Below are 22,343 nucleotides of genomic sequence, written 5' to 3' on the forward strand. Positions count from 1 at the left end.
AGAATTTTGAGATATTCTGTTGCTTTCCACGAATTGAGAACCTTTTTTTCTTGAGTACGAAAAATGGGGGTGGGGTGTCTAAAAGTGCCATATTATTCAAGAGATCGCCAGAACGAAAATCAGGTCTCAAAACAAGTTTTAAAGGCAGTGGACACTATTGGTAATCGTCAAAGACTAGCCTTCACAGTTGGTGAATCTCAACATACACAGAAAATAACAAACCTGTGAAAATTTGAGCTCAATCGGTCATCGAACTTGCGAGATAATAATGGAAGAAAAAAAACACCCTTGTCTCACGAAGTTGTGTGCGTTTAGATGGTTGATTTCGAGACCTCAAATTCTAAACTCGAGGTCTTGAAATCAAACTCGTAGAAAATTACTTCTTTCTCAAAAACTATGTCACTTCAGAGTGAGTCGTTTCTAACAATGATTTATACCATCAACCTCTCCCCATTACTCGTCACCAAGTAAGGTTTTATGCTAATAATTATTTTGAGTAATTACCAATAGTATCCACTGCCTTTAATGGAATTACATTCTTGCATAAAACAGTTACTTTTTCAAGAAGGTTACATTTGTCGTCGATCTCAAAATGTTATCTAGAGTCATTTCTCAAAGCACTCTATTGGCCCAATTCACTTGGCTTCAACACCACATTGGTAGTACCACTTTGGGTATCAGTTTCCCTGTGTGTTAGGTCATGTACAGTACGAATTAATGGCTTCGGGCTGTGGCTATGCTGACAAGTCCTATTTGTCAATGTTGACATTTAAGCCAACGGTGACAGCCATAGCCGATTGTCGATTCATTCGAACACAGCTTTAGGTAGACTTGGTTCAAAGTCTGTGAATGCGGTTTTTAGCCTACGTGATAGCCATTCAACATTGGCTGAAATAGCGCCCTCTCGTGGATTAACCTCCATCTTAGGAGTGTGATAGCTAATCTCTGGGGGCAATTTTGCGTGGCTGATGCAGAGAAAAACACAATCTTAGACTTGAAATCAAGTCTAATCCTAATAAGCTGTGTAGTGGGCAACATTGACACAAGTAATAAACATCTGGACAAAGTCAGAGACTGTATTAAAGAAAAAGGCAAACAAGATTTAATTTAAAACGATTTTACAAAATCAATTTGGAACATAAATAATCTTACCACAAATAAATGTACGGACAAAATTAACTGTCGATATTTCATTTGGAAATAAATGCAGTTTAAACAAAATTTGTGCTAAATTGTAAGTCATGGGTGTAGACTGTTGATGCAAGTGTGAGTAAAAGTTTGAAATGGTCTCCCGTATAGACGATGTGACCTCTGACGTCACTCGAAAACCATAACATGATTTGCGCGCATACCGCCGGGCAAAACCTTTGTGTTTTGGCAGCCAGCTAGAAAGTACACGCAATCATACCATGACTACGCGTCTTTTTGCCCGGCGAAACATGACGTGTAGCGTTTTGTCAACAGAGGGCGGTTTGAATGTAAACATAGGTCACATCGTCTATAGTTTTCAATAAAAACAAAGTCACGGGGCCTTTCTCAAACCTTGGCTTGTGCCTCATTTCCGGCTTAAGCTCCACACGCTGCGTACTCGGTGGAAGCGCACCGGCCTTTATCCTATGCATTTTGGAGCAGCGTGTATTTTTGCACGCGGTGCCTGAAGCTGGAGCCTAAGTTGAGGGTTTGAGAAAGGGGCCCTGATCAGGCTAGCAATGGTGTAGTTTGGGGCAAGTGTCCAGGTGCCCCTCAATGGGGGCACCAAATTAACTAAGATTTCCTCTTTTTTCCTTCTCTTTGTAAGTAGTGGGTGGATGTGGGTCGAGGTTGTATGTGTTTGGTGAAGGGGCACCCTCAACACTGCAGGCCGAAAAGGAAAAGTTGAGGAGACTATAATTGATGAAACAAGTGCAACAAACCAAATCCCATTACTAAAGTATCCTAGCTCCCTATTTCACAATAAATGAGTTCACCCTTTGGTAATATTTGTTTTCTGTACATATTTTATCATCAGAATTACCCTGATGTGGCCACAAATTTTTCATCTTTTTACACAATTTTTCCATTACAAATGTCTGGAAAAAATACAAAATGTCTGGAAAAAAATAAATACAAACCAAACATTTGTGAATCAGGTTTATGGAAAAATGTCCATTAGGAACAGGACCTTTCCTCTGACCCTTTTCCTCGATTGGAAGTAGGACATGTCAAATCTTAGATTAGTTTGGGGCCGCTACGTGCCTTTTTGGCTGCATTGATATCCAAAGGGTTACTTGAACACCTGGTTGTTCATCCTTTAAAAATTGTTTCTGGCAACCGGGGGACTTTTTGGAGTGCTAGGTGCTAGCAGACTTACCGGGTATATCCATTATTCTCGGTAATGTGCACAAGCTCAGAAATACATAAACAATAGACCTTTTCGCAAATACCAATTGTGCAAGTGTAACTGTTGAATTAGGTGCATGCTGGTTCAGCTAGCAATCAAAGTTGATCGCTAGCTAGACCAGCATGCACCTCATTCCACGCCTAACGCGCACATACCAAATATTTGCGATAAGATAAGGTCTACGGAAATTAACCTGGTAAAGGCCCGGTCCCACTGCAGCGATAACGAGAACGATTAAAGACGCAAAGAGAACGCATTACATTGGTTGAACGAGCGTGTGCGTATTCTGCGTGGAGTAATTCAACCAATAGAATGCGTTCTCTTTGCATCGTGATCGTTTTTGTGATCGCTGCAGTGTGACTCGGCCTTAAGTCTGCTGCCACCTAGTGCTCTAAAGTCTCCCATAGTTCTTAAGAGTGAAACCATAAAACGGATACTACTCTACAGTCTAGCTTCTCTGAGTAAAACTGATCATTATGCAACATCGATCTATACACATGGTGGCCCTCTTGTGGTCAAACTGCATCCAGTTCCCATGTCCAAAGCACCAACTTCTAAACACAATGTCCGTCTTTGTATGTAGTTCTAAACACTAGAAGTCAACAATCTCAGAGAATGTTCTGTCCAGGTAGATCCTGTCACCGGTGTGGTTACACAACCATTAGTGAGTGACAACCACTGATCTCTATAATGCTAACTGGGCCCAATTTCAAAGAGCTGCTTAACGAAAAAAAAATTGTGCTAACTGTACGAGTTTCCTATCCTTAGCGCTGCTAACCGTAAGCACAAGAAAAGGCGTGCTAACGTTCTTGTGCTTACTGTATGAAAATGAATAACGTAACAATGCAAATCCATGGTAAACCGGCAAACTGTTAACCTAGTTTTCTTGCTAACCTGTGAAATACGCTTACGCTTAAGCAAATATTTCTGCTAGTTAGCACAAAAATTTGCTTACCATTATCCAGCACTATGAAATTGGCCCCTGGTGCCTTCACACTGAAGTCATTTAATGATACTTTGCTGCAACAATAAGTTGCATTAAGCACTGCTGGACCCAATTTCATAAGGTCTGTAAGCAGATTTTTTCCGCTTAGTAGAAGTGCCATTAGCAGAATTTCTAATTTCTAGTAAGGCAAAAGGCATGCTAGCATTGTGAATATGAAACGCACTTTTCGCATGTGTGTGTGTGTGTGTTTTTCTGCTATAGTGAGCACAAAAATTTGCTTACCGGTAAACAGCTTTATGAAATTGGGAAAAGCTCTCTCCACTGTATGTGCGGTTTTTGCAGACTATTTACAATCCTGGAGTGTCCTCGTTGAATGAGAGTAGTAAAGATGGCTCCCAGTTGGCCGCAGTACTATCCAATATAGTACAATAGACATCAGAGGTATCAACCAACAGTATTGCCTTACGTAGCAATGGCTCGCATGAAGGGCGCCCTCAACTGCTCCATCACCCAGACTGCGTAAACTATTAGGGGTGCCTCACTATGAACCATGTGCTGATGTATCGCAGAGAAATCAAGACGGCCATTGTTGATTTTTTTTAAAGGAAGATCCCTCAAGTTGTTGATATGATTGAAGACGCACTGGTGTCCATACAAAGCAGGCGGGATAACACACGGACAATGCATAAACCCAGACATCAACAGAACTGTATAAAAACAATTTTTAAAAGGAAAATGAAAAATGGTGTATTAAAAGGAAGGTACACGTTTGGTAATTATTCAAAACAAATATGAACTTAAAATCTGACTTGGTAACGAGCATTTGAGAGCTGTTGACAGTATAAAACATTGTGAGAAACGACTCCCTCTGAGGTAGCATAGATTTTGAAATAGAGGTAATTTCTCACTAAAATAATAAAAGACTTCTAGTCTTTTATTCCTTTCTGAAAGCACACAAATTTGTCCAACAAGTGTGTTTTTTCTTTTATCATTTTCTCCCAACTCCGATGACCAATAGAGCTCAAATGTTCACAAGTTTGTTATTTTATGCATATGTTAAGATACACCAAGTGAGAAGACTGGTCTTTGACAATTACCAATAGTGTACCTTCCCTTTAAAATGAATCAGAAAGAACAAGTACTTGTGCGTTAGCAGTTCATGTACACTTCATTTGTTGTCTCTTACATCTAAATTTAATGTTAATTTGGGTTTTACCCCTACATCGATGTGTGTTAGCTCTGTTTACTCGGTACTTTCCCGGTGTCACCACAAACCTTAGCTTTAAGACTGTTTTTCAACCATGTAGGGTTTCAAACCTTACTAAAAGAATCTTTAAATCACAACCGTTCCCAACGTCAATCAATTTTCCTTACCTTCCACCTGTGCCCACAGTCATGACAGTACACAAACGTCGTCATAGGTTCATCAGCGCTTCTTGTCTGGACCTGTTTGAAGAAAAAACAAGACTCATATTTAATAGATGTTAAATTTACATCAGGGATAAAGAATAGTAATTTCGGTTCAGATTACTCTTGTTCCTAAGATGTATGTGTGCACATTGGTGCTATTTTATGCAAGATACAACCTTTTGATATTCTAAAACTTACATAGAAACTTTTGACATTATAAAATTCTTACCACTCGTCAAGCTACTTTAGAATATACAATCTAACAAATAATACTAGTGGCTTCTGTTGAAGCGCTTATATTCGTCATTCAGTGACGCAGACGCTTTAACATACAGTATAGACATCGCCCTCAAGTCCGAGTCACACTGCAGCGATAACGAAAACGATAACGATAACAACGCAAAGAGAATGCATTCTATTGGTTGAATTGCTCCACGCAGAATACAGCCACACTCATTCAACCAATCGAGGGCGTGCATTTTTAACATTATCGTTCTCATTATCGAGGCCTGTGTGACCGGGCCTTTACTCTTGAGGTTCTTTCCAGAGCCAAACACAACTCTCAAGGGAGATATTTCCAAAAAAACTAAACTTAAACTTGTCTTTACCTGGTTGTAAGAGCAATTCCTCTTGAGGCATTTTCCACATTTGAGTAGATCTGTCTTGGTCCCGCTGGTCACAGCCATCTGATGCTCCTTAATTGCTTCCTTTGTGATGTCTTTCCTGATCTCTTTTAATTCCTTACTCGCCATCTCCTATCGAATCCCCAAGAAAGGAAAAAAACAGAAACATGACCCTCAAAACACCTTTATAACCCTAGGAAGGCCAAGGACTGTCAAGGTGTATAAATCATCCCCAATGCTTGAGTAAAGTATCTTGAACTGTATAATTTGACCTCACCCTTACACCGATGTGTATTAAGAGCTGTGTATACTGAGTACGATCATGAATTCTGTGAAAAAATCCACAGGCAAAGCACCCGGGTGGGATTCGAGCCCACGTTCTTTGCATGTTAATCATAATCAGTTTACACCCAAACTGTTGGACTCTGATTATGGTGATATGCCTGATCTGATGTCAAGCATATTCAGTTAAATGGTGCAGTCCTCAGTCCGACAGAATCAAACAAAAACTTGTAGTTGGATTTTGATGGTCTTGGGGATGGTTGGGGATAAAACAAATTTAAAACAGGGGTATTACCCCCAACACCCCTGTTACCCCAACACCCCTGTGGTGCAGGGGTGTCACCCAAACATCTCTGTGGTCCAGGGCAACAACCAGACGCCCCTGTGGTGGTGATGGAGTAACCCAAGTGGGGTCAACTTACATCAGAGGTCATCTTGGCAATCTTCTCTGGGGTGATTTCCCTCGTTAGTACTCTTCTCCTAAGCTCAGGGTTAGATGCATCTTTCAGGTTTGAAACTCGGCTCCGAATGCGATGTTTGTATTTCATGTCTGTGTTGACGAACTCCGTGTAGACACGTGAGACGGTGGGTTAAGGAGACAACTTTGATGGATGGGGGCCAGTTGGTTTTGTCGATGGCCACCAGGCATTTGTATGCGTCATTTTTGAAAGGGCACCAAGGCATTTTCTCCTCGGTAAAGGGCACCCTATGAGGAAGTGTCAGGCCTGGGCCACTTTCATGATGAAATGGCATTTGAATAACAACTTTCTTTCAAAATCGTAGGGTAGTGAGACTGGATAAGTACCAAATATTTTTCAGGACTGAAGCCCGGTTCGTACTTCCTGCGAATGCGAATGCGATCATATGTTGACGTCACAAATTCGCAACCAATAATTCGCAGCAGTTCAACTTTGCCCAACTTACTTGCGAATAACGGTGCAAAAGGAGGGTTGTGACGTCAAATTCGCTTCGCATTCGCATTCGCAGGAAGTATGAACCGGGCTTTATACGTTAGGCTATTGCATCTATGCCGCTGGACATTGCCTTGATGCCCCTGGTCATTGCACTGGTGCCCCTGGTCACTGCCTTGGTGCCCCTGGCTACTGCCTCTCTGCGCATGGTCACTGCCTTAGTGCCGCTGGACATTGCCTTGGTTCCCCTGGCTACTGCCTCTCTACACATGGTCACTGTCTTGGTGCCGCTTGTCATTGCCTCGATGCCCATGGTACAAAATTTCTAAATTTTAAGACAATTTCAAAGGATATAATCTTCAATTTCTGCTGCTATTTCATCCACGTTATCCAGTAGTGAGGGGTCATCACAGCCTTCAACTTTAAAGAAAATGATTAGAACAAATCAATTAATATCAAAGTTAGTGTCAGCTTTTACTGAGGGATAGTTAGGGCAATATGGGCACAGTTTAATGGTACTGCTGACCATACAGTTCTGTAAAGGAGGGGAGGCCGCATGTAAGCTTAGCCGCACGCAAATTGGTGGCTACATACATACTTATAAGGCATTTGTAAAGCGCCACTACGTCAAGAAGCAGCGCATTAGGTTGAGTATAGATGTTTGATACACTTCTTGAATGTTCGTAGAGAGTCAGATTCCCTGATTAAGGTGGCGAGTACATTCCGGGTGTGTGGAGCAAAATGAGAGAAGGTGCGACTTGAAGCAGACTTAAGAAGCTTGATTGAGTTTGGTTCCATGAGGCGAGTAGTGTCGGATGCTGAGCGTAGACTTGAGCGGCCAGGCCGATGGAGAGACAGGCAAGAGGACATTTATAGCCAGGTGCTGTGTTGTTACACATGTTACGTTAAAAATTTATAAGAACTTGTTTCCATCTCACTTACTAGGAACTTTCAGTGCCCCTGCTATCATCTCCTGGCATTTCTCTCGGACAACGTCGTTTGTTTTGGCCGGGAAGCTCTTGCCCTTTTCTCCGGATTTACCATCGCCGCTACCGTTTGGCAGAGGAGGGGAGGGCTCCCGGGAATCGTCACCACTGTCTTTCTTTTCCTTTTGAGAACTACTTGATTTGTTGGGAGCTGAGGAAAAACAAGATGGTGTATAGGGTATCAAATTAAAGGTGTTATACCACTGTAATATATTGTGCCTAGTCTGTAATGTTTTCTTGACCTGAATGGGACGATTTTCCAAGGAGGCCAAGGGACACCCAGTCCTAAGTAAGTAAGTATATTGTGCCACAAATTTTTTTTCGTCTCACTGAGACGAACAATTATTTTTGTGACTTGTTTTTCTCACCAATGTGGACAATGTGTTTTGTGTCCTACAAAACGTACCCAGACCTTTTGATACTGTATTGTGGGATGTTGATAGAATAAAGAGGGATCTTGGTAAATCACTTAAGGCAAGGAAGGGTAAATAGGACTACTTATGTTCAAATTCTTGAAAAGCTCACATTCTTAACTGGGATTTGGAGCTCACAAAAGTTTCTTTCAGAATCTTGTTCAAATCTTGTTAAAAAATGAGTCTTATACAAACCCATAGTATAATAGTACTTTGCTAGATTGTAACTTTTGGTCTGCAGGAGTTTTCTATTAGAATCTATTGAATGTCTTTTTGGCAGCGCTCAAATTGTACACTGAATCAGAGGCCTGAGTACAGTGGTTTAAATGTCTGGCCAGTAAACTTGTGACCGGACAAGTCCGTCGATCTTCTTGATTTCTTCCTACAAATTCGAACCCTGTTTTGAAACATCTCTTACTTTGTGCCGGAAGGAGTTTTTTCCATCCTTTAATGAGCGACTTTGCTTGTGATATCACTTCTTCCTCGGCGCTCTGTTTGCGTAGCGAATTCACCGACATACCAATCCTGGTTCTCTGTTAGGTAAAAACAGAACAGTCAGTTACAACATAAGTATTTCAACAACGAATCCATCTGTGGTGACAGGTCTTTTTCTGTAGCCGCGCCACGCATCTGGAACTCTCTACCACTTAATCTTCGATCTTGTCTTTGTACCGCAAAATTCAAGTCTCTTCTCAAAACTTATCTTATGTCACAGGTTTTCAATGACTAATTTGTTGTGTCTGTTTTTCTTTGTGTTGTGTTTTTGTTTTGTTTTGTTTTGGTTTACTGCGCCTTGAACACCCAGCAGGGTGGATATGTGCGCATTACAAGTCTTATTATTATTATTATTATTATTATTATTAATCTTTAAGTTTGAAATCATCCAAATTGAAGTGGCACAGAAGTTTGGCGCTTGGCCAGTTAGTGGAAAATGGTGATCGTTAGCGCAGAGTTCGGCGATAAAGCAGAGCCATGAAATTTGGCCCTGCAATATTTCAAAGCAATATTTTAGTCTTAAAAGTTTAGGGGCACAGCAATTCTCCTCTGCCTGGACGGAGCATTTCTGTTATAAAAAAATGAGAATGTATAATTTGTCTTTAAGAACATGGGGAAGGGCACCAAGGAAAAAGTAGAGGGCAATTGCTGTGGGTGCCGTGGGTCATTTCTGGGTGGATTGGAATTTTACTGAGCTCACCTGCAATATTTCCAAGGAAATTGGGAGCTCTTTCAGCTGAATCAGAAGATCCATGGCTTCCGTACTTGACTGAAATAATCATTAAAAAACAACAAACAAAATTTCATTTTGTTAGAGTATTTATTTAAAGGCAGTGGACACTATAATATTAGTAATTACCCAAAATAATTATTACCATAAAACCTTACTTGGTAACGAGTAATGGTTGAGGTTGATAGTATAAAACATTGTGAGAAACGGCTCCCTCTGAAGTGACGTAGTTTTCGAGAAAGAATTTTCCTCGATTTTGATTTAGAATTAGAGACCTCAGAATTATAAATCAAGCATCTGAAAGCACACAACTTCGTGTGAAGAGGGTGTTTTTTCTTCCACTATTATCTCGCAACTTTAAGGACCAATTCAATTGAGCTCAAATTTTCACAGGTTTGTTATTTTATGCATACGTTGAGATGCACCAAGTGAGACGACTGGTCTTTGAGTTTGACATTTACCAATAGTGTCCAGTGTCCTTAAAGCATTTGTGATTGAGTGTTGTTTTCAACAAAATGTTATTCTTGTCAGATTAGACGTATGAAATTAGCAACAATTAATTTGAAGAAGAAAAAAAAACAGTGGGATCATAAAATCCATTGTATAACTTGTTGTACGGCGCCACCACTTTCTCACTCATTTTTACAAAAAGGGTTATCTTATTGAGGTAAATTTGATACTATATTATTACATATCGAAAGAAAAAGTGGTGGCGCCATACAGAAACTTTTCCATTTGTTGTTATTGTACGGCATTCCAGACACAGAATCTATTTACCTTTTTTTATAGTAGGTAAATTATGGTTGTTTGTTGGGGTTTCTGTTTTTGTTGGTTGGTTTGTTTGTTTGTTTGTAGTGTATACAAATAACAACAGCCTGAAAGTTCGTATCTTACTCAGCATCTCTACTGTCTAATAATAACCCGTGTATATACATGGCATTATTAAATTAACACAACGCATGCAATAAACCACGTAATAGCGGGACTGGTTAAGGGATAAATGAATGCAGAAATGGGTCACGCTTCGAAGTGCAAACACAGGGGTCGAAATTAAGTGTATTTCCATGGTAGTCAGCAGGGATAGTGACCAATAATCTTTAGTAGTCCTGATAAGATTTTGGTAGCCCGAAAGACACATTATGTCTCGCGTCACGGCTCAAACTTTACAATACACCAATAACATAGTTCTTTATTGTTTGTGATGATGATTTTTGCATTATTTTTCCACTAGCCCGTCGGGCTATCAAACTGGAAAAATCAGTAGCCCGGCTGTAAATGTGGTAGTCCCGGGCTAGCGGGCTAGTGGCAATTTCGACCCCTGAAACACAACATCGAAATACCGAAATAAGTACTTACCACATCGCTCTTTATTACTTTCTCCAATTGCTTGCCAATCTTAATCACTTCCTTCTCACACGCAGACATCGCGAGATCGAAACAACAAACGTAGGCTTGAAAGAAATCAAAATAAACCTTGGTTGGTGATGTGCTCGAGGCCGCCAAAACGTAAAGCTGATTTTTCAGTCCAGTGCAGAAAAAGAATAGCGCCCTCAATCAATCTATGGTGGGGGCGCCGGTGTCATGTCGCATGCAATTATTTCCTCTATGCAATACTATCCGGAGAACAGTATTGCACATGCAATAATGTCCGCCGGACGGTTTTGCATATGCAATCGTGTCCGCCCGGATGCTGCTGCATATTGCAATTGTGTCCGCCCGGACACATTTGCATATGCAGTTGTGTCCGCCCCGTGCAAAACCGTCCTTGCAGTATATTAAACGCCCTTCGGTCGACGGAACACGTTCGACATTTTTTTTACAAGCTCTTAAAGTGCATGTCATGAATGACATGGGAAATGTTCGGCCGTTGGGTATTCGCTGCAATCATAATACGTTAATTCAGTGCATGCACACTCACATGTGCAGTCATGTTTTTGTACACGTCCGTCGGACGGTTTTTGCATGGCCCCGGACACAATTGCATACGCACAAGTGTCCGGAGCGGACAGTATTGCATGGCGGACATAATTGCATCTGACACCGGCTGGCTTCGCTCACCCCCCCCCCCCTAAAAAAAAGGGAGGGGGGGTGGCTTGGAGACGGTCTAGTATAAGCATGGCAGTGATCTAGCTAAGTACAACAAACAAACCACGAACTTTCTGTTGATCAAATCCATATAATATGAGGGCCGTGGGACTTTGAGCTTGTAAGTTAATAATCTATCATAATTTGCGTTTTAACATCTTTCTAGCGGCTAGAGATCAAAAAGTCAATCCACCAAGTTGTTTTGCATTATGCCAAAGGTACTTTGGGTATTAAATCAGTTTGCAACACCGAATTAAGGAGGCTTTTTGAACATAAATTTGTAATAATTATTATAACAAGCTATATCGAGTCCATTTTATTAACAACTACATGTATATCTGGGAAAGTGGAAAAATTCGACCCAAACCTATAGTTCAGTATAAATATTACATTATAGTTTCAGAAAGCAGGCATAATTATTATGTTTTATATCACAAGAAAAGATTGACAAATAACTGAAAATGTGACAAGCATGTCTCCAGATTCATTCACTAAAAAAAAAAAAGGAAATGAGTTGAGTGAAGTTCAAGATGAAGAGTTCAATGTCGACCTGCTCAAAATTGCTCAGCCGTTATGGTCCTTTTGATTTTGATCATGTTCATTGTTTAGTTCCAGTTTATCTGAAAAATGGAAGGCATTAAGATGTAGAAGAGTATAGTTTTGTCCTCCGTTAGTCAATGAGACTATAGCTGAGCTGTGAGGAGATGACCTGTTGGCCGTGCGTGAGATGCGCCAAATCCTCCCCGAAACATCATTTTGAAGAGTAGATGTTGGACTCAAAAGAAGACTCGAAGACCCATCACTCTAAATCCCAGTTGGTTTCCAGCCATCTGGGGCTTGCTCCGAGTACTGGATCTCGAATCCAGGACTGACTATGACACCATAGAGTGTCCATTCCCCCAGACACTTCGCACTCTGCCAATGATCAGCTGGAACCAACACTTGAGGTCGCTGCCCCCCGAAGATATCCAAGCCGCAGATTTTCTTCTCCAGGAAGGCACCTTCTGGCGATGCCAGACTGATTTCCACCGGAGCTCCAGCATAGAAGTGAAACATTTCATCGAGCCCATTGAGTTTATGCCATGCCAGGCCGTGTTCCTTCGTCATCAGGTAGTAGATAGCTGAACAGTGCGACTGGCCATTCTCACTCTTACGATCGCAGCGGTAGCTCTCCGTGTAAAAGCCACCCTCTGGATGTGCAGTGAGATTCAGACACTTGACTATTTCCTCAAGCGAGGCAGTTGTCAAGTCCTTCGCAACTTGAGACATTTTTTAATGAAAATATTGATGCGATTATAACGGTGTCGATGAGAATTGTTGGACCAAACTTTGTCTGGTGAGTGCTATGAATATGATATTATGCGGGGTCAAACTTGCCATGAGCTATAGTCCCTGTGCAAATCGTGCAGCAGAGGTCAGGACTTTGCTCCCCGGAATAATGTGGCCACGAGGGTGTCGCTTGAGTGGGTTTCGACAGCTCGTGTTTCTCAAAGCTACACAAAGTCCCTAGTGTAGTCTTGGTCCAAAACGTTACTTTTGCATACACGATAGTCAGGCAGAGGGCGTCCTTTCCTCTATTTATTTCTGTTGACGATTGTCTCTCGCAGTGGAAGTTGAGAGTTGATTGATCCATGTGAAGGTCTTGGAACCAAGACTAAAGTTCACTCTATTACAAGGGAAACTGACTGGGTAAATTTTGAAAATGATTTTTGTGGTTGAACAAAGAATTGACGGGATTCGAACCAACGACCTCCGGTTTGAATCCCACTCTAGTCAATTCTTTAGTTCAACCCCAACATAAATTTTACTCTGTAGGCATAAAGTTCCCAATGAACTTCGAAATAAAAACACACAAAATAGCTATACTATAAACTATGCTTTCCTACAGTTAGCCTATCCCTATAATGGTTGCTGCCATTTGTATTTTGGAAATTTTGTGACAATCACGGCCTGTCAAAAACCAATATTTAAGTTTAAATTCCACAAAGCTCTCCGATAAAAGTGGCACCAATTTTATTTTGATGGACGATCGTTCATGCATATATGCATACACACACTGTTTGTACAACCTTCCTTGCTCTTTAATGCTGGTCCGCTTGCTCTATGCTAAATTATTAGCAACCCACAGCGTCATTACATAATCAATGTTGTACACATGACTATCACATGACGTCTAGTAACCAACTCATCTAACACGTTTTGTAAGGGACCTTTTGTAAACAGTGACCTGACTAGATTACAAAACTGTTATGGGGTTTTGAAAGCTTATGTGTGCTGCGTGTCCTTCGCGTGGCGAGTAGCTACCGGTTAACATGGCGCTGAAATGCTTGGTCACCGCATACAATCACATAAGCACATAATCGCTACAGTTCAGTATTTTTGCTCTGACGTCTACACATACAACCGGTCATCCAACAGCAGCTGATTGACTGACCTATATCGGCCTAGCCCAGCAAAGCTAAAGTCATATTTTCTTCCCACCCACCCACAGTGGTTCGTTGCTCATTGTTATGAGGAGCATTTACTAAGTCAACAACAAAGGTTGATTGAAGTTCACCAAAACTCCGTCTGGCGCATCGGATGATCAGTAGAGCATGACATTGCCCGATTCTATTTGTGAATATTATTCGCTGCAATTGCTGAAAACAAACTGATCGGATAACACTACTACAACAGTAGCTAGGTCAAACCCAGGATCTGGGCGAAACCGTGACGTGAGTACACAATAATTATTAATTATTTGTTATTTACATCACTTTGTTAATGTTACCATGGAGCTCAATGAGGTTACTAGTTAGTAATTTGGAAACTATAGAATAAGGTTCTCTCTTCACGAGAAACCTTATAAAATTATAAAATAATATAGTTTGTGGAGGATGGAATGGAAATTGGAAAGGTTTCCGTATGGCGCCACCAGTTTTTCATTCGAATGAAATAATATAGTATCTAATTTACCTCAATGAGATATCCCTTTTTGTAAAAATGAGTGAAAAAGTGGTGGCGCCATACGGAAAGTTATCCTGGAAATTAATCTAGTTGTAGTACTAGCTGTCTACTCTGGAGCGACTACCTCGATAAAAATACAATACAATACCATAAATGCATTACCATGGTTTACACAGTACACAGGGCCAGGGGTCAAGTGGTTAGACCTCAGCACTTGCAATGACAAGGTTGTGGGTTGGAATAAGTTCGGTTTGAATCCTACCAAGCCAACCACTGATTTCACAATGACTAGAGTAAAGTGTTTCGTCTAGTTCGCTGTTCAAATCACAGTTTCTTGAATTATGTCCTTCAATCATATTCCCCATAGACATTACACCAATTTTTGTATGAGAGAGACTTTCTGATTGACAGGAAGATCAAAAATACAGTTTCTAGTCTAGTGTTTACTTCCCATAATGCATTGTATCACCTTATAACATTATAGCATGTAACAGTCGATTCTCATTATCTGGAGTAAAGCTTGACTTATAACCCATAACAAAGTTGTATCTTCTTACATCGATTATTAAACTATACTATTTATTTTTGTTTTACAGGAGACAACAACTCCTTTAAGGTTCCGTTTGTCTTTAGAGACTCTTTACAAATGTCTGGAATTCAGGAGTCAGTGTCTTTCGTCATCACTTCACTTGATGTGGAAGAAATAGATGATTAAAACAAAGCCTTTCAGATTGTTCCTGCAATAAGGTTTGTCTCCTTAAATAAAGAAAAATATCATCTGACAATTTTCTCTTTGATTTTGGGGGTTGAACAAAGAATTGACCAGAGTGGGATTCGAACCAACGACCTCAGGATTAACGGCGCTCTACCTATATTCTCTTTGATTCGGTCATAATTATGGGGAATTCAGCTTGGCTCAGTGGTTTCTTCCCTGTCTTTCACCTCAGTGGACCCCCGTTCGAATCCCAACAAGAGCCTCTTACTTTTATGAGCTGTGGGTTTTCAGTCCACATCAGACTACATGTTTGTTTTTCCTAGCTGGAGTTTTTTTCCTCTAGCTGGAGTTTTTTCCCCCCGCATCTATGTCATCTTTAAAAAGTTCATGTTGCATTCATTAGAGTGTCTAATTGAATTTTAACTGAAAGCCATTGAACACTTTCGGGACAGAAAAAAGTTCACAGATTTACAAATAACTTACAGGGTTTACAGAAGGTAATGGTGGAAGACTTCTCTTGAAATATTATTACCTGAAATGCTTTACTTTTTGAGAAAACATTAAAACAATACAAATTCTACATGTATTTTTAAAGGTGTTATCTTTTCTCAATTTCAAGAAAGTTGTCAAACTCTTACATCATCCCGAGATGCCAAGGCCTTTCCTGTTCTAAATATTTGTTTGTGCCAACCATTTTTCTGTGTTCAGGTATCCAAGTGCAAACTCTCACCGACACTTATCAGCTGAACTTCTTAAACTGTTTCACCACTCACCACCAAGATGCCTTCGAGGTCATTGACTGCTCAATTCTCCAAGTGGTTAAGATCTGTATCTTCAGGAATCAAGAAGAGGGCGCGAGATAAGACGGTCATAATCTTTGACAAAGATGGCACCCTTATTGATGTTCATTCTCAGTGGGCGCCGTGGATACGAGGCATAGTGACAAGGTAAATTGCCTTCATGTTCTGGTTATTGCCTTGGTGCCCCTTGAAAACTTCCAATCAAAATTGATAGTTATCTCCTTAAAGGGCCCTTTATCAATGAAAAACTGCCTTGCCCTTATAAAGGCTTGCAAAAGGACAGGTACAAAACTGGTGCTCTTGAATCCTGCGCTTGATTAAAAAAAAAAAAATAGTTCCATTGATGGGACACCTTTCTTATCAGGAAAAGCCCCATTGCAAGATTTGCAACCTCATGTTGCCTACTGAATACTAAAGAGTCTTGAATAACCGAATCTGTTTTTTTTCCCACCTACAGCATTATGAGCAGAACAGACTTAAACATATCTGACAAAGCTTTTACAAAAGTTGGATTCGACGATGAAGCCGGGAGAATCCTACCAGGCGTCCTAGGCGAAGGCACTCTTGAAATGGTCCAGGAGTGTCTGTCTGAAATTCTCCAAGAAGAAGAGATGTCTCCCTGTGAAGCGGATAAAGTTGCCAGGGAATGCATAGGGGAGGGTGGTGCAAGGTTTGGTGAGACCAAGCCGATCGGAGATGTCACCAGCATGTTCAAGAGACTCAAACAAAGCGGCTTCCAGATCGCCATAAACACGTCCGATAGTAGAGAAGCAACTCTTGTTAATCTTCAACACATGGGTGTATCTAAGCTGGTTGACATCGTGGTATGCGGCGATGATGATTGGATGATTGCTAAGCCACACCCACTCTCTGCTTTCATGATATGCGCCCAGCTGGGTGTTCAGCCGGAGAATGCAGTCATGGTTGGGGATTCCCCCTGTGATGTCAGACTGGGGATAAATGCTCAACTTGGCTGCTCCATAGGTAAGCAATTTTTATCTCCTGGGGAGTCTTATTGGTTTACAAAATTTCAGTGCAACAATTCACTCACTCACCTTGAATTTGAAAACACAAGTTGCGGCTCAGTTATTTAATGAGGATTTCTCAACATGTTTGATGTCCAATGAAAAAAAAAACTAAAGTAAGCCGGATACACTTATAGAAAAAAATAAAAGTGCAGTTAAACGCCATCAGAGAACTACCTGAAAATTTAGTAGGTGGCGAGTCTTTGACAAACATTGTACTTTTGTTGGAACTCACATTATGTGTGGTGCGGACATCACCAATCCATAACCAAAAAATTTGCTGAAGAAACGGCGTTGCCAAGTAACTCAAATACAATATGTTTGGTTTGAAATTAATTTGGTCGACTGATAAATCAAATGTTTTTTGTTTCTCTGTTCAGGTGTTTTAACTGGCATAGCCGACCGGAAGGCCCTCGAGGGGGATGCACACTTTGTGGTTGACGATGTTTCTGTCGCAACGGATTTAATCCTATCCGGCGTAGGGAACATGCTACAGAGGGAAGCGGCTGAAGCCGATGAACCAAGTTGCGCTCGGGACTCCATAGTTGTATCTTCATAACTAAGTTTGATATTTGGTAATTATTTAAACTTATAGTTGTTTGTGTGGTGTGTGAAATAAAGCATAGTTTTAAAATAATTTATATTGCTGAAGAGATAGTAAAGTTGATTCTACAGGTTTTTAACCTAATGTGGGTAATTTTTTTTTTCATTCTTTATAACTTAGACAGCTATTCAGCACTAAAACAATTGCTGCAGTTTAAAATGATGCACAGAAACAAATGAAGGGAGAAATAGATAGTAAGAAGTAAGCCATTTGGAGCCAGTGGGCAACATCGATTAATGTCAAAGACCAGAGCCCAATATCATAGAGCTGCTTACCAGTCTGTTTTGTGGTTGTTATCCGTGTTTCCATGCCCGGCAAACGTAAACCCACACCAAGGCGGTCACTACAAAATCTCAATATCTATCTATCAGTATTAATATCTATTTTAAAGGCAGCGGACACTATTGGTAATCACTAGAAATTATTATTAGCATAAAACCTTTCTTGGTGACAAGTAATGGGGAGAGGTTGATGGTATAAAACATTGTGAGAAATGGCTCCCTCTGAAGTGCCATAGTTTTCGAGAGAGAAGTAATTTTCCACGAATTTGATTTCGAGACCTCAAGTTTAGAACTTGAGGTCTCGAAATCAACTATCTAAACGCACACAACTTCATGTGACAAGGGTATTTTTTCTTTCATTCTTATCTCGGAAGTTTGATGACCGATTGAGCTCAAATTTTCACAGGTTTGTTATTTTATGCATATGTTGAGATACAACACGTGAGAAGACTGGTCTTTGACAATTACCAATAGTGTCCATTGCCTTTAATCAATGTAAACACGAGTTATTTGTATTTAAATTCAAACCTTTTCCCCCTGGTGAGTCACAAGGGGGAAAAATTTGAATTTACACAAATAACTCAGAATATTTGAATTTTGATCCATCCATACATGTACGGATGCTTCAAAGAAAATGACATGAAAATAATTGCAATATTATTGTTTATAATTACTGAACTTTTATTCTTTCACAAGCTTAAAGTGATGTGATATATGTATACTGTATATTTTGAATGTTCATTTACTATATTAGTAAAAATATTCATACTGTACATATTTTAAATAAAAAATGTAATAATTCATGGTTTTTTGTCTTTCTTCTTTTTAAAAGTTGTTGAAACAACTGGGGTTGAGGTGCAGGTTTACACTGAAACAAAACTATGACTAGCACCGTTGCAATTCTATTTAGGCCTATTGACCCCTTGCACGCGCGTCACACGCAGTGACTGGTGCCACGCTCACCATGTTGGTGGGCAAGTTAGGTTTACGTGTACTAACGCCGCGTCGCCTCAAATGCACACTTCACTGCATAATGCACAGCTTAGAGTTATATAACAAAACACACAGTGAAATTGCCCACCAATATGGTGCATTCAAGGTTTTTTGTGATGATGGCGTCGGGTGAAATGGGTCAATAGCATTTTGGTACTTAGTGTACATTTTGAAAACAATGCCTTTTGTCACATACTATTGTATGCAGATTTGTGTGCATTGTCCAAAGTTCATGTGAGGCAGTTAACCACAAAGCTTGGCAAACCCTTCTTTGCCAATTAATGTTCACCAACTTGCATTCTTTAACATAACCCTTGCTCCGTTGGCGACTTGCCTACAGGGCCGGCCCAATTTCATAAAGCAAAAGCACAATAACTTGCTAATTTAAGTACAGAAAACGCTGGCTTTAAAAGGAAAAATAGGTAACTGGCCAAAATACATTACAGTTACCACTGCTGTGACTATTTCCCACTTATTAATTGCTTAGTAAACAAACTTGCTGAGCAGAATTTCTGGCTGAACAGCTTGATGAAATTGGGCCCTGGGTTGGAGATCACAAAGGTAGTCCTAACTTAGGACTAGTCCTAGGCAAAGCTAAGAGATAGGACCAGTCCTAAGTTAGGATGAGTTACTGGTCCTAACTTAGGACCAGTCATATCTCTCAGCATTGCTTAGGACTAGTCCTAAGTTAGGACTACGTTTGCTCGCATGTCACTTCACACCAACATTTTGGACTTGAATAAGATTGTAATGCCAGACCCAGAGATAAGTAATTTGTTATTCAGCCTACAGTCCTCAAACATCCCACAATCAGACATAGACATAAATCTTTGTCTTGTACCCTGTATACAATAGCAATAATAAACACTGATTCTTATTAAAGACAAAAAGGGGGTCGGGCTAATTTTCTCTTCTGCTGTCCGATTGGTTGATTTGAATGGCTGCCCTAAGCATGGGTGTTTAATTTCTACATCCATGCCCTAACATAATGGTCAGTACTAGGCAACAATATCACATTTAAACATCATTTATCAAGACTAAAAATTTAAGTATGCGTTCCGCTCGGGCAATTCCTGACGGGCAAGATACTACACTGATCAGAATCTGACGGAGACATCACATGCAGGCCTTCAAAACTAACCCTGGGTACCCACAGCAATTGCCATGGTGCCCTGTGCTTTTGCTTAAGTGCCCTTCACAAAGTTCCAATGCAAATAAAAATTGTTCTCGTAGAAGAGACCGATCCAGTAGGCTCCGCCCACGATGCACGTGTGAGCAAGAACACGTGGGGCTCTCCAATGCCTTTCTGCACAACTCTGCCGCGCGCGCCAAGCAGATGCGCAAGCACGTCGGACCTTAGTGTCGGACCTTCGTTGCGTTGTGATTGGTCAATACGCAATGGGGCGGGGCTTTATGGATCGGTCTAGTGCCCCTTACCAGAGGATTGATGTGCCCCTTCAAGAAAAAAATTCAACGCCCGCACATGGTGACCATTGCAAAAGACATTCGGGCATCACCAATTGATAGAAACATCTGGATTAGCGAGCTCACGTTGAAGTGTGGTTGGAATTTGTAACTTTGCACAATCGTCTTTACTCCTGATGTAACTTCTGACAACCTGGAGAGCTCTCTCCTTGAGGGTGTAGACTGAAAAACAAAATCCACAAAATATTCATGTTAGTTACAGCAGATTCAATAAACTATCAGTAAATATCCAGGGCCCAATTTCATAGCGCTGCTTAGCGGCCGATTTTGTGCTCACTGTGCAATTTTTATTTCACAGCGCTTCTAACCGTAAGCACACGAAAAAGCATGCTCCGAAAAGCCGCTGGAGCCCCACGGCAGCCCAGGGCTATATGCTCCCCAGGGAACTGAGAGAGATAAAAGGAAAGGTATTGGCCCATTGATCGGGGCATAATGTGAAGCACATTGAGACGTTAATTGTGAATGCGCTTTTTATAAGAACTAGTTATTATTATCATATATCCCCTTCAAGGACTTCAAAATCCCACTGTTTAACTGGCCAGAGTCCATTTATTTTAAACTTGGTCAACAACCGCAAAACAAGTCCTGCAGTCTATTGTTTTAACCAATTCCTAAAATGTATGCTTTGAAAAATCTCCTTAAAGTTCAGTAAATAAAAAAGATAAAACAAGAAATGTACGGTCAAAGATATTTGACGCCAGTTACAGAGATGTTTCGTGTGATTTTTTTAATTTTAAATTCAAGCTCTGCCAAATTTACTCCATCTACAATTGGAAACTTTGCCAGGAAAACATTTTGTAGTTCAATTTTATTTTCTCCCTCCCCCCCCCCTTAGTGCAGTGTGAAGAATGCTCCTCCTTTTTGTACACTTTACCTGGTAAGATAATGTTGACCTGAGTATTATGTGGGTAGTCTTCGCTGAATGGAATCGGGAAAAACACTTCTCTCTTCTGCGATTCTGCGTCGGTGTAGCAGACAAGTTTGTCGCCGGTGATGTGATCTCTGAATATCCACGGATGACCTTCGAAAGTGTTCATAGCCATCTTGTGCCTTGATTTCAATCCGTTTCTGGTATACGTCACTTGCTTCCCTTGAAAGTCCAACCACAGTAAGTTGACTAAACGTGGAGTGCGGTTTCTAAAAATTGCACCAGCAGGAGGGGTTGGAGCTGCCGTGGATTTGAGTTTGTTCTGCTCCGGTCTCTGATGACCATGACTGGGAAGTTCCTGCATGGTTTCGGGTGACGATGTCAGGACAGATGCTGATGTAGGTTTATTAATTAGCCGTTTCTATTTTGCTTCTCTGTTGCTCTTGTTCATTACTTCAGGATGTTAACATCTTGTTGTAAAACTTCAAGATGTTCCAGCTGAGATTTAAGGACAGAATCGTCATGCCTTTTGCTTCAAATCTGTTTTGCATTGAAAAATGTATTGGATTAACAAAATTACTGACATTAAACTGGAAAACAAAAAGTTCGCATCGAACCTCACCATTCCTTTCTCCACAGGGGTTTAACTTAAAAATTAGGAATAGACCTTATGCACATGACGTCGTTTCAGTACGGCGCCCCCGCATTGAGGTCAAAAGGAGGTTGTTCATTCATTGGCCAATCTATTATTCGATTGTTTCGTCACCGTTTGACCTCAAAGATGGCGGCTGGATGACGTCAATGCATAAGGTCTATTGTAATGTGACACACACACACAGTGACAACTGACATTGACAGAATGTGACACATTCCCCAATGTCAATACATTTTGCGAGATGATACCACTGTCAGTCGCACTCAGTCTTAGGAGACTTAGTCTTACCATTGAGCAATAAACTAGATAGTCTTACTATCCATAGTAACTTTCTCACTGAGAAGGGAAGCTCCTAATTGTCCTAGTGTGACACTGACTGACAGTCGACAACACAACAATGGTCGACAGTTGACATAAAAAAATATGGATGGTCAGAAGTCAGATGGTTTACAACAACAATGTTGTCGGAGGATGTTGTCATATGTCAACATAAACAACTTCGAACACAAGCATGACGAGTAATAACTATATATGTAAAAATATGCGACATGACCTGACAATACACAATAATCACTTTACAAAAACATTACCTTTGCACCAGAGCCTAATCCATGGTTTTAGTTTACAGTCAACTGTTTAGCCCTTTTTCAGCACGTACTGCACGTCGACCACCGGACAGAGATAAAGTGTCAGTTCTTGTTTTTCAATAA

At 40.6% G+C, this 22,343-nt stretch overlaps 4 protein-coding genes across 7 annotated transcripts; 1 reads left to right on the top strand and 3 right to left on the bottom strand.

Moving 5' to 3' along the window:
• Positions 1-1,079: 1,079 nt before the first annotated feature.
• LOC139952305 (transcription elongation factor A protein 1-like) lies at positions 1,080-11,161 on the bottom strand. Its single transcript, XM_071951396.1, has 9 exons — positions 10,533-11,161; positions 9,147-9,215; positions 8,370-8,484; positions 7,495-7,689; positions 6,907-6,972; positions 6,064-6,218; positions 5,345-5,491; positions 4,701-4,772; positions 1,080-4,033 (listed from the first exon to the last, which is right to left on the bottom strand). The coding sequence occupies exons 1-9, from the start codon at positions 10,599-10,601 to the stop codon at positions 4,025-4,027; spliced, it is 897 nt and encodes a 298-aa protein (XP_071807497.1). The 5' UTR covers positions 10,602-11,161; the 3' UTR covers positions 1,080-4,024.
• Positions 11,162-11,271: 110 nt separating this feature from the next.
• Positions 11,272-12,665, bottom strand: LOC139952306 (uncharacterized). Its single transcript, XM_071951397.1, has one exon. The coding sequence runs from the start codon at positions 12,528-12,530 to the stop codon at positions 12,066-12,068; it is 465 nt and encodes a 154-aa protein (XP_071807498.1). The 5' UTR covers positions 12,531-12,665; the 3' UTR covers positions 11,272-12,065.
• Positions 12,666-13,520: 855 nt separating this feature from the next.
• On the top strand, positions 13,521-17,306 carry LOC139952589 (phosphoglycolate phosphatase-like). Of its 2 annotated transcripts, XM_071951772.1 has the most exons (5): positions 13,521-13,975; positions 14,804-14,954; positions 15,631-15,869; positions 16,180-16,706; positions 17,128-17,306. In XM_071951772.1, exons 3-5 carry the CDS (start codon positions 15,703-15,705, stop codon positions 17,304-17,306), a joined length of 873 nt encoding a protein of 290 aa, XP_071807873.1. In that variant the 5' UTR covers positions 13,521-13,975; positions 14,804-14,954; positions 15,631-15,702. The 2 variants fall into 2 exon arrangements, with proteins under 2 accessions (XP_071807873.1, XP_071807874.1); XM_071951773.1 differs by lacking the exon at positions 14,804-14,954.
• A 2,832-nt stretch (positions 17,307-20,138) lies between these two features.
• On the bottom strand, positions 20,139-22,343 carry LOC139952591 (von Hippel-Lindau disease tumor suppressor-like). 3 transcript variants are annotated; one of them, XM_071951776.1, is made up of 3 exons: positions 22,224-22,343; positions 20,985-21,518; positions 20,139-20,272 (listed from the first exon to the last, which is right to left on the bottom strand). In XM_071951776.1, the coding sequence occupies exons 2-3, from the start codon at positions 21,340-21,342 to the stop codon at positions 20,139-20,141; spliced, it is 492 nt and encodes a 163-aa protein (XP_071807877.1). In that variant the 5' UTR covers positions 21,343-21,518; positions 22,224-22,343. The 3 variants fall into 3 exon arrangements, with proteins under 3 accessions (XP_071807877.1, XP_071807879.1, XP_071807878.1); XM_071951778.1 differs by having other exon boundaries at positions 20,985-21,476; positions 22,224-22,313; XM_071951777.1 differs by lacking the exon at positions 22,224-22,343 and adding an exon at positions 21,922-22,114.

Source organism: Asterias amurensis, chromosome 20 (genome assembly GCF_032118995.1).
Source record: "Asterias amurensis chromosome 20, ASM3211899v1".
Classification (NCBI taxonomy): domain Eukaryota; kingdom Metazoa; phylum Echinodermata; class Asteroidea; order Forcipulatida; family Asteriidae; genus Asterias; species Asterias amurensis.

Coding starts and splice junctions, on each gene's coding strand:
- LOC139952306 (XM_071951397.1), bottom strand. CDS start 12,530: ATGTCTCAAGTTGCGAAGGACTTGACAACTGCCTCGCTTGAGGAAATA.
- LOC139952591 (XM_071951776.1), bottom strand. CDS start 21,342: ATGCAGGAACTTCCCAGTCATGGTCATCAGAGACCGGAGCAGAACAAA. Junction 20,273..20,984: donor GGTCAACATTATCTTACCAG/GTAAAGTGTACA, acceptor TTTGTTTTTCAG/TCTACACCCTCAAGGAGAGA.
- LOC139952305 (XM_071951396.1), bottom strand. CDS start 10,601: ATGTCTGCGTGTGAGAAGGAAGTGATTAAGATTGGCAAGCAATTGGAG. Junction 6,219..6,906: donor AGCAGCAGAAATTGAAGATT/ATATCCTTTGAA, acceptor CCACCGTCTCAC/GTGTCTACACGGAGTTCGTC. Junction 4,773..5,344: donor GGAATTGCTCTTACAACCAG/GTAAAGACAAGT, acceptor TTCTTCAAACAG/GTCCAGACAAGAAGCGCTGA.
- LOC139952589 (XM_071951772.1), top strand. CDS start 15,703: ATGCCTTCGAGGTCATTGACTGCTCAATTCTCCAAGTGGTTAAGATCT. Junction 15,870..16,179: donor ATACGAGGCATAGTGACAAG/GTAAATTGCCTT, acceptor TCCCACCTACAG/CATTATGAGCAGAACAGACT. Junction 16,707..17,127: donor TCAACTTGGCTGCTCCATAG/GTAAGCAATTTT, acceptor TTCTCTGTTCAG/GTGTTTTAACTGGCATAGCC.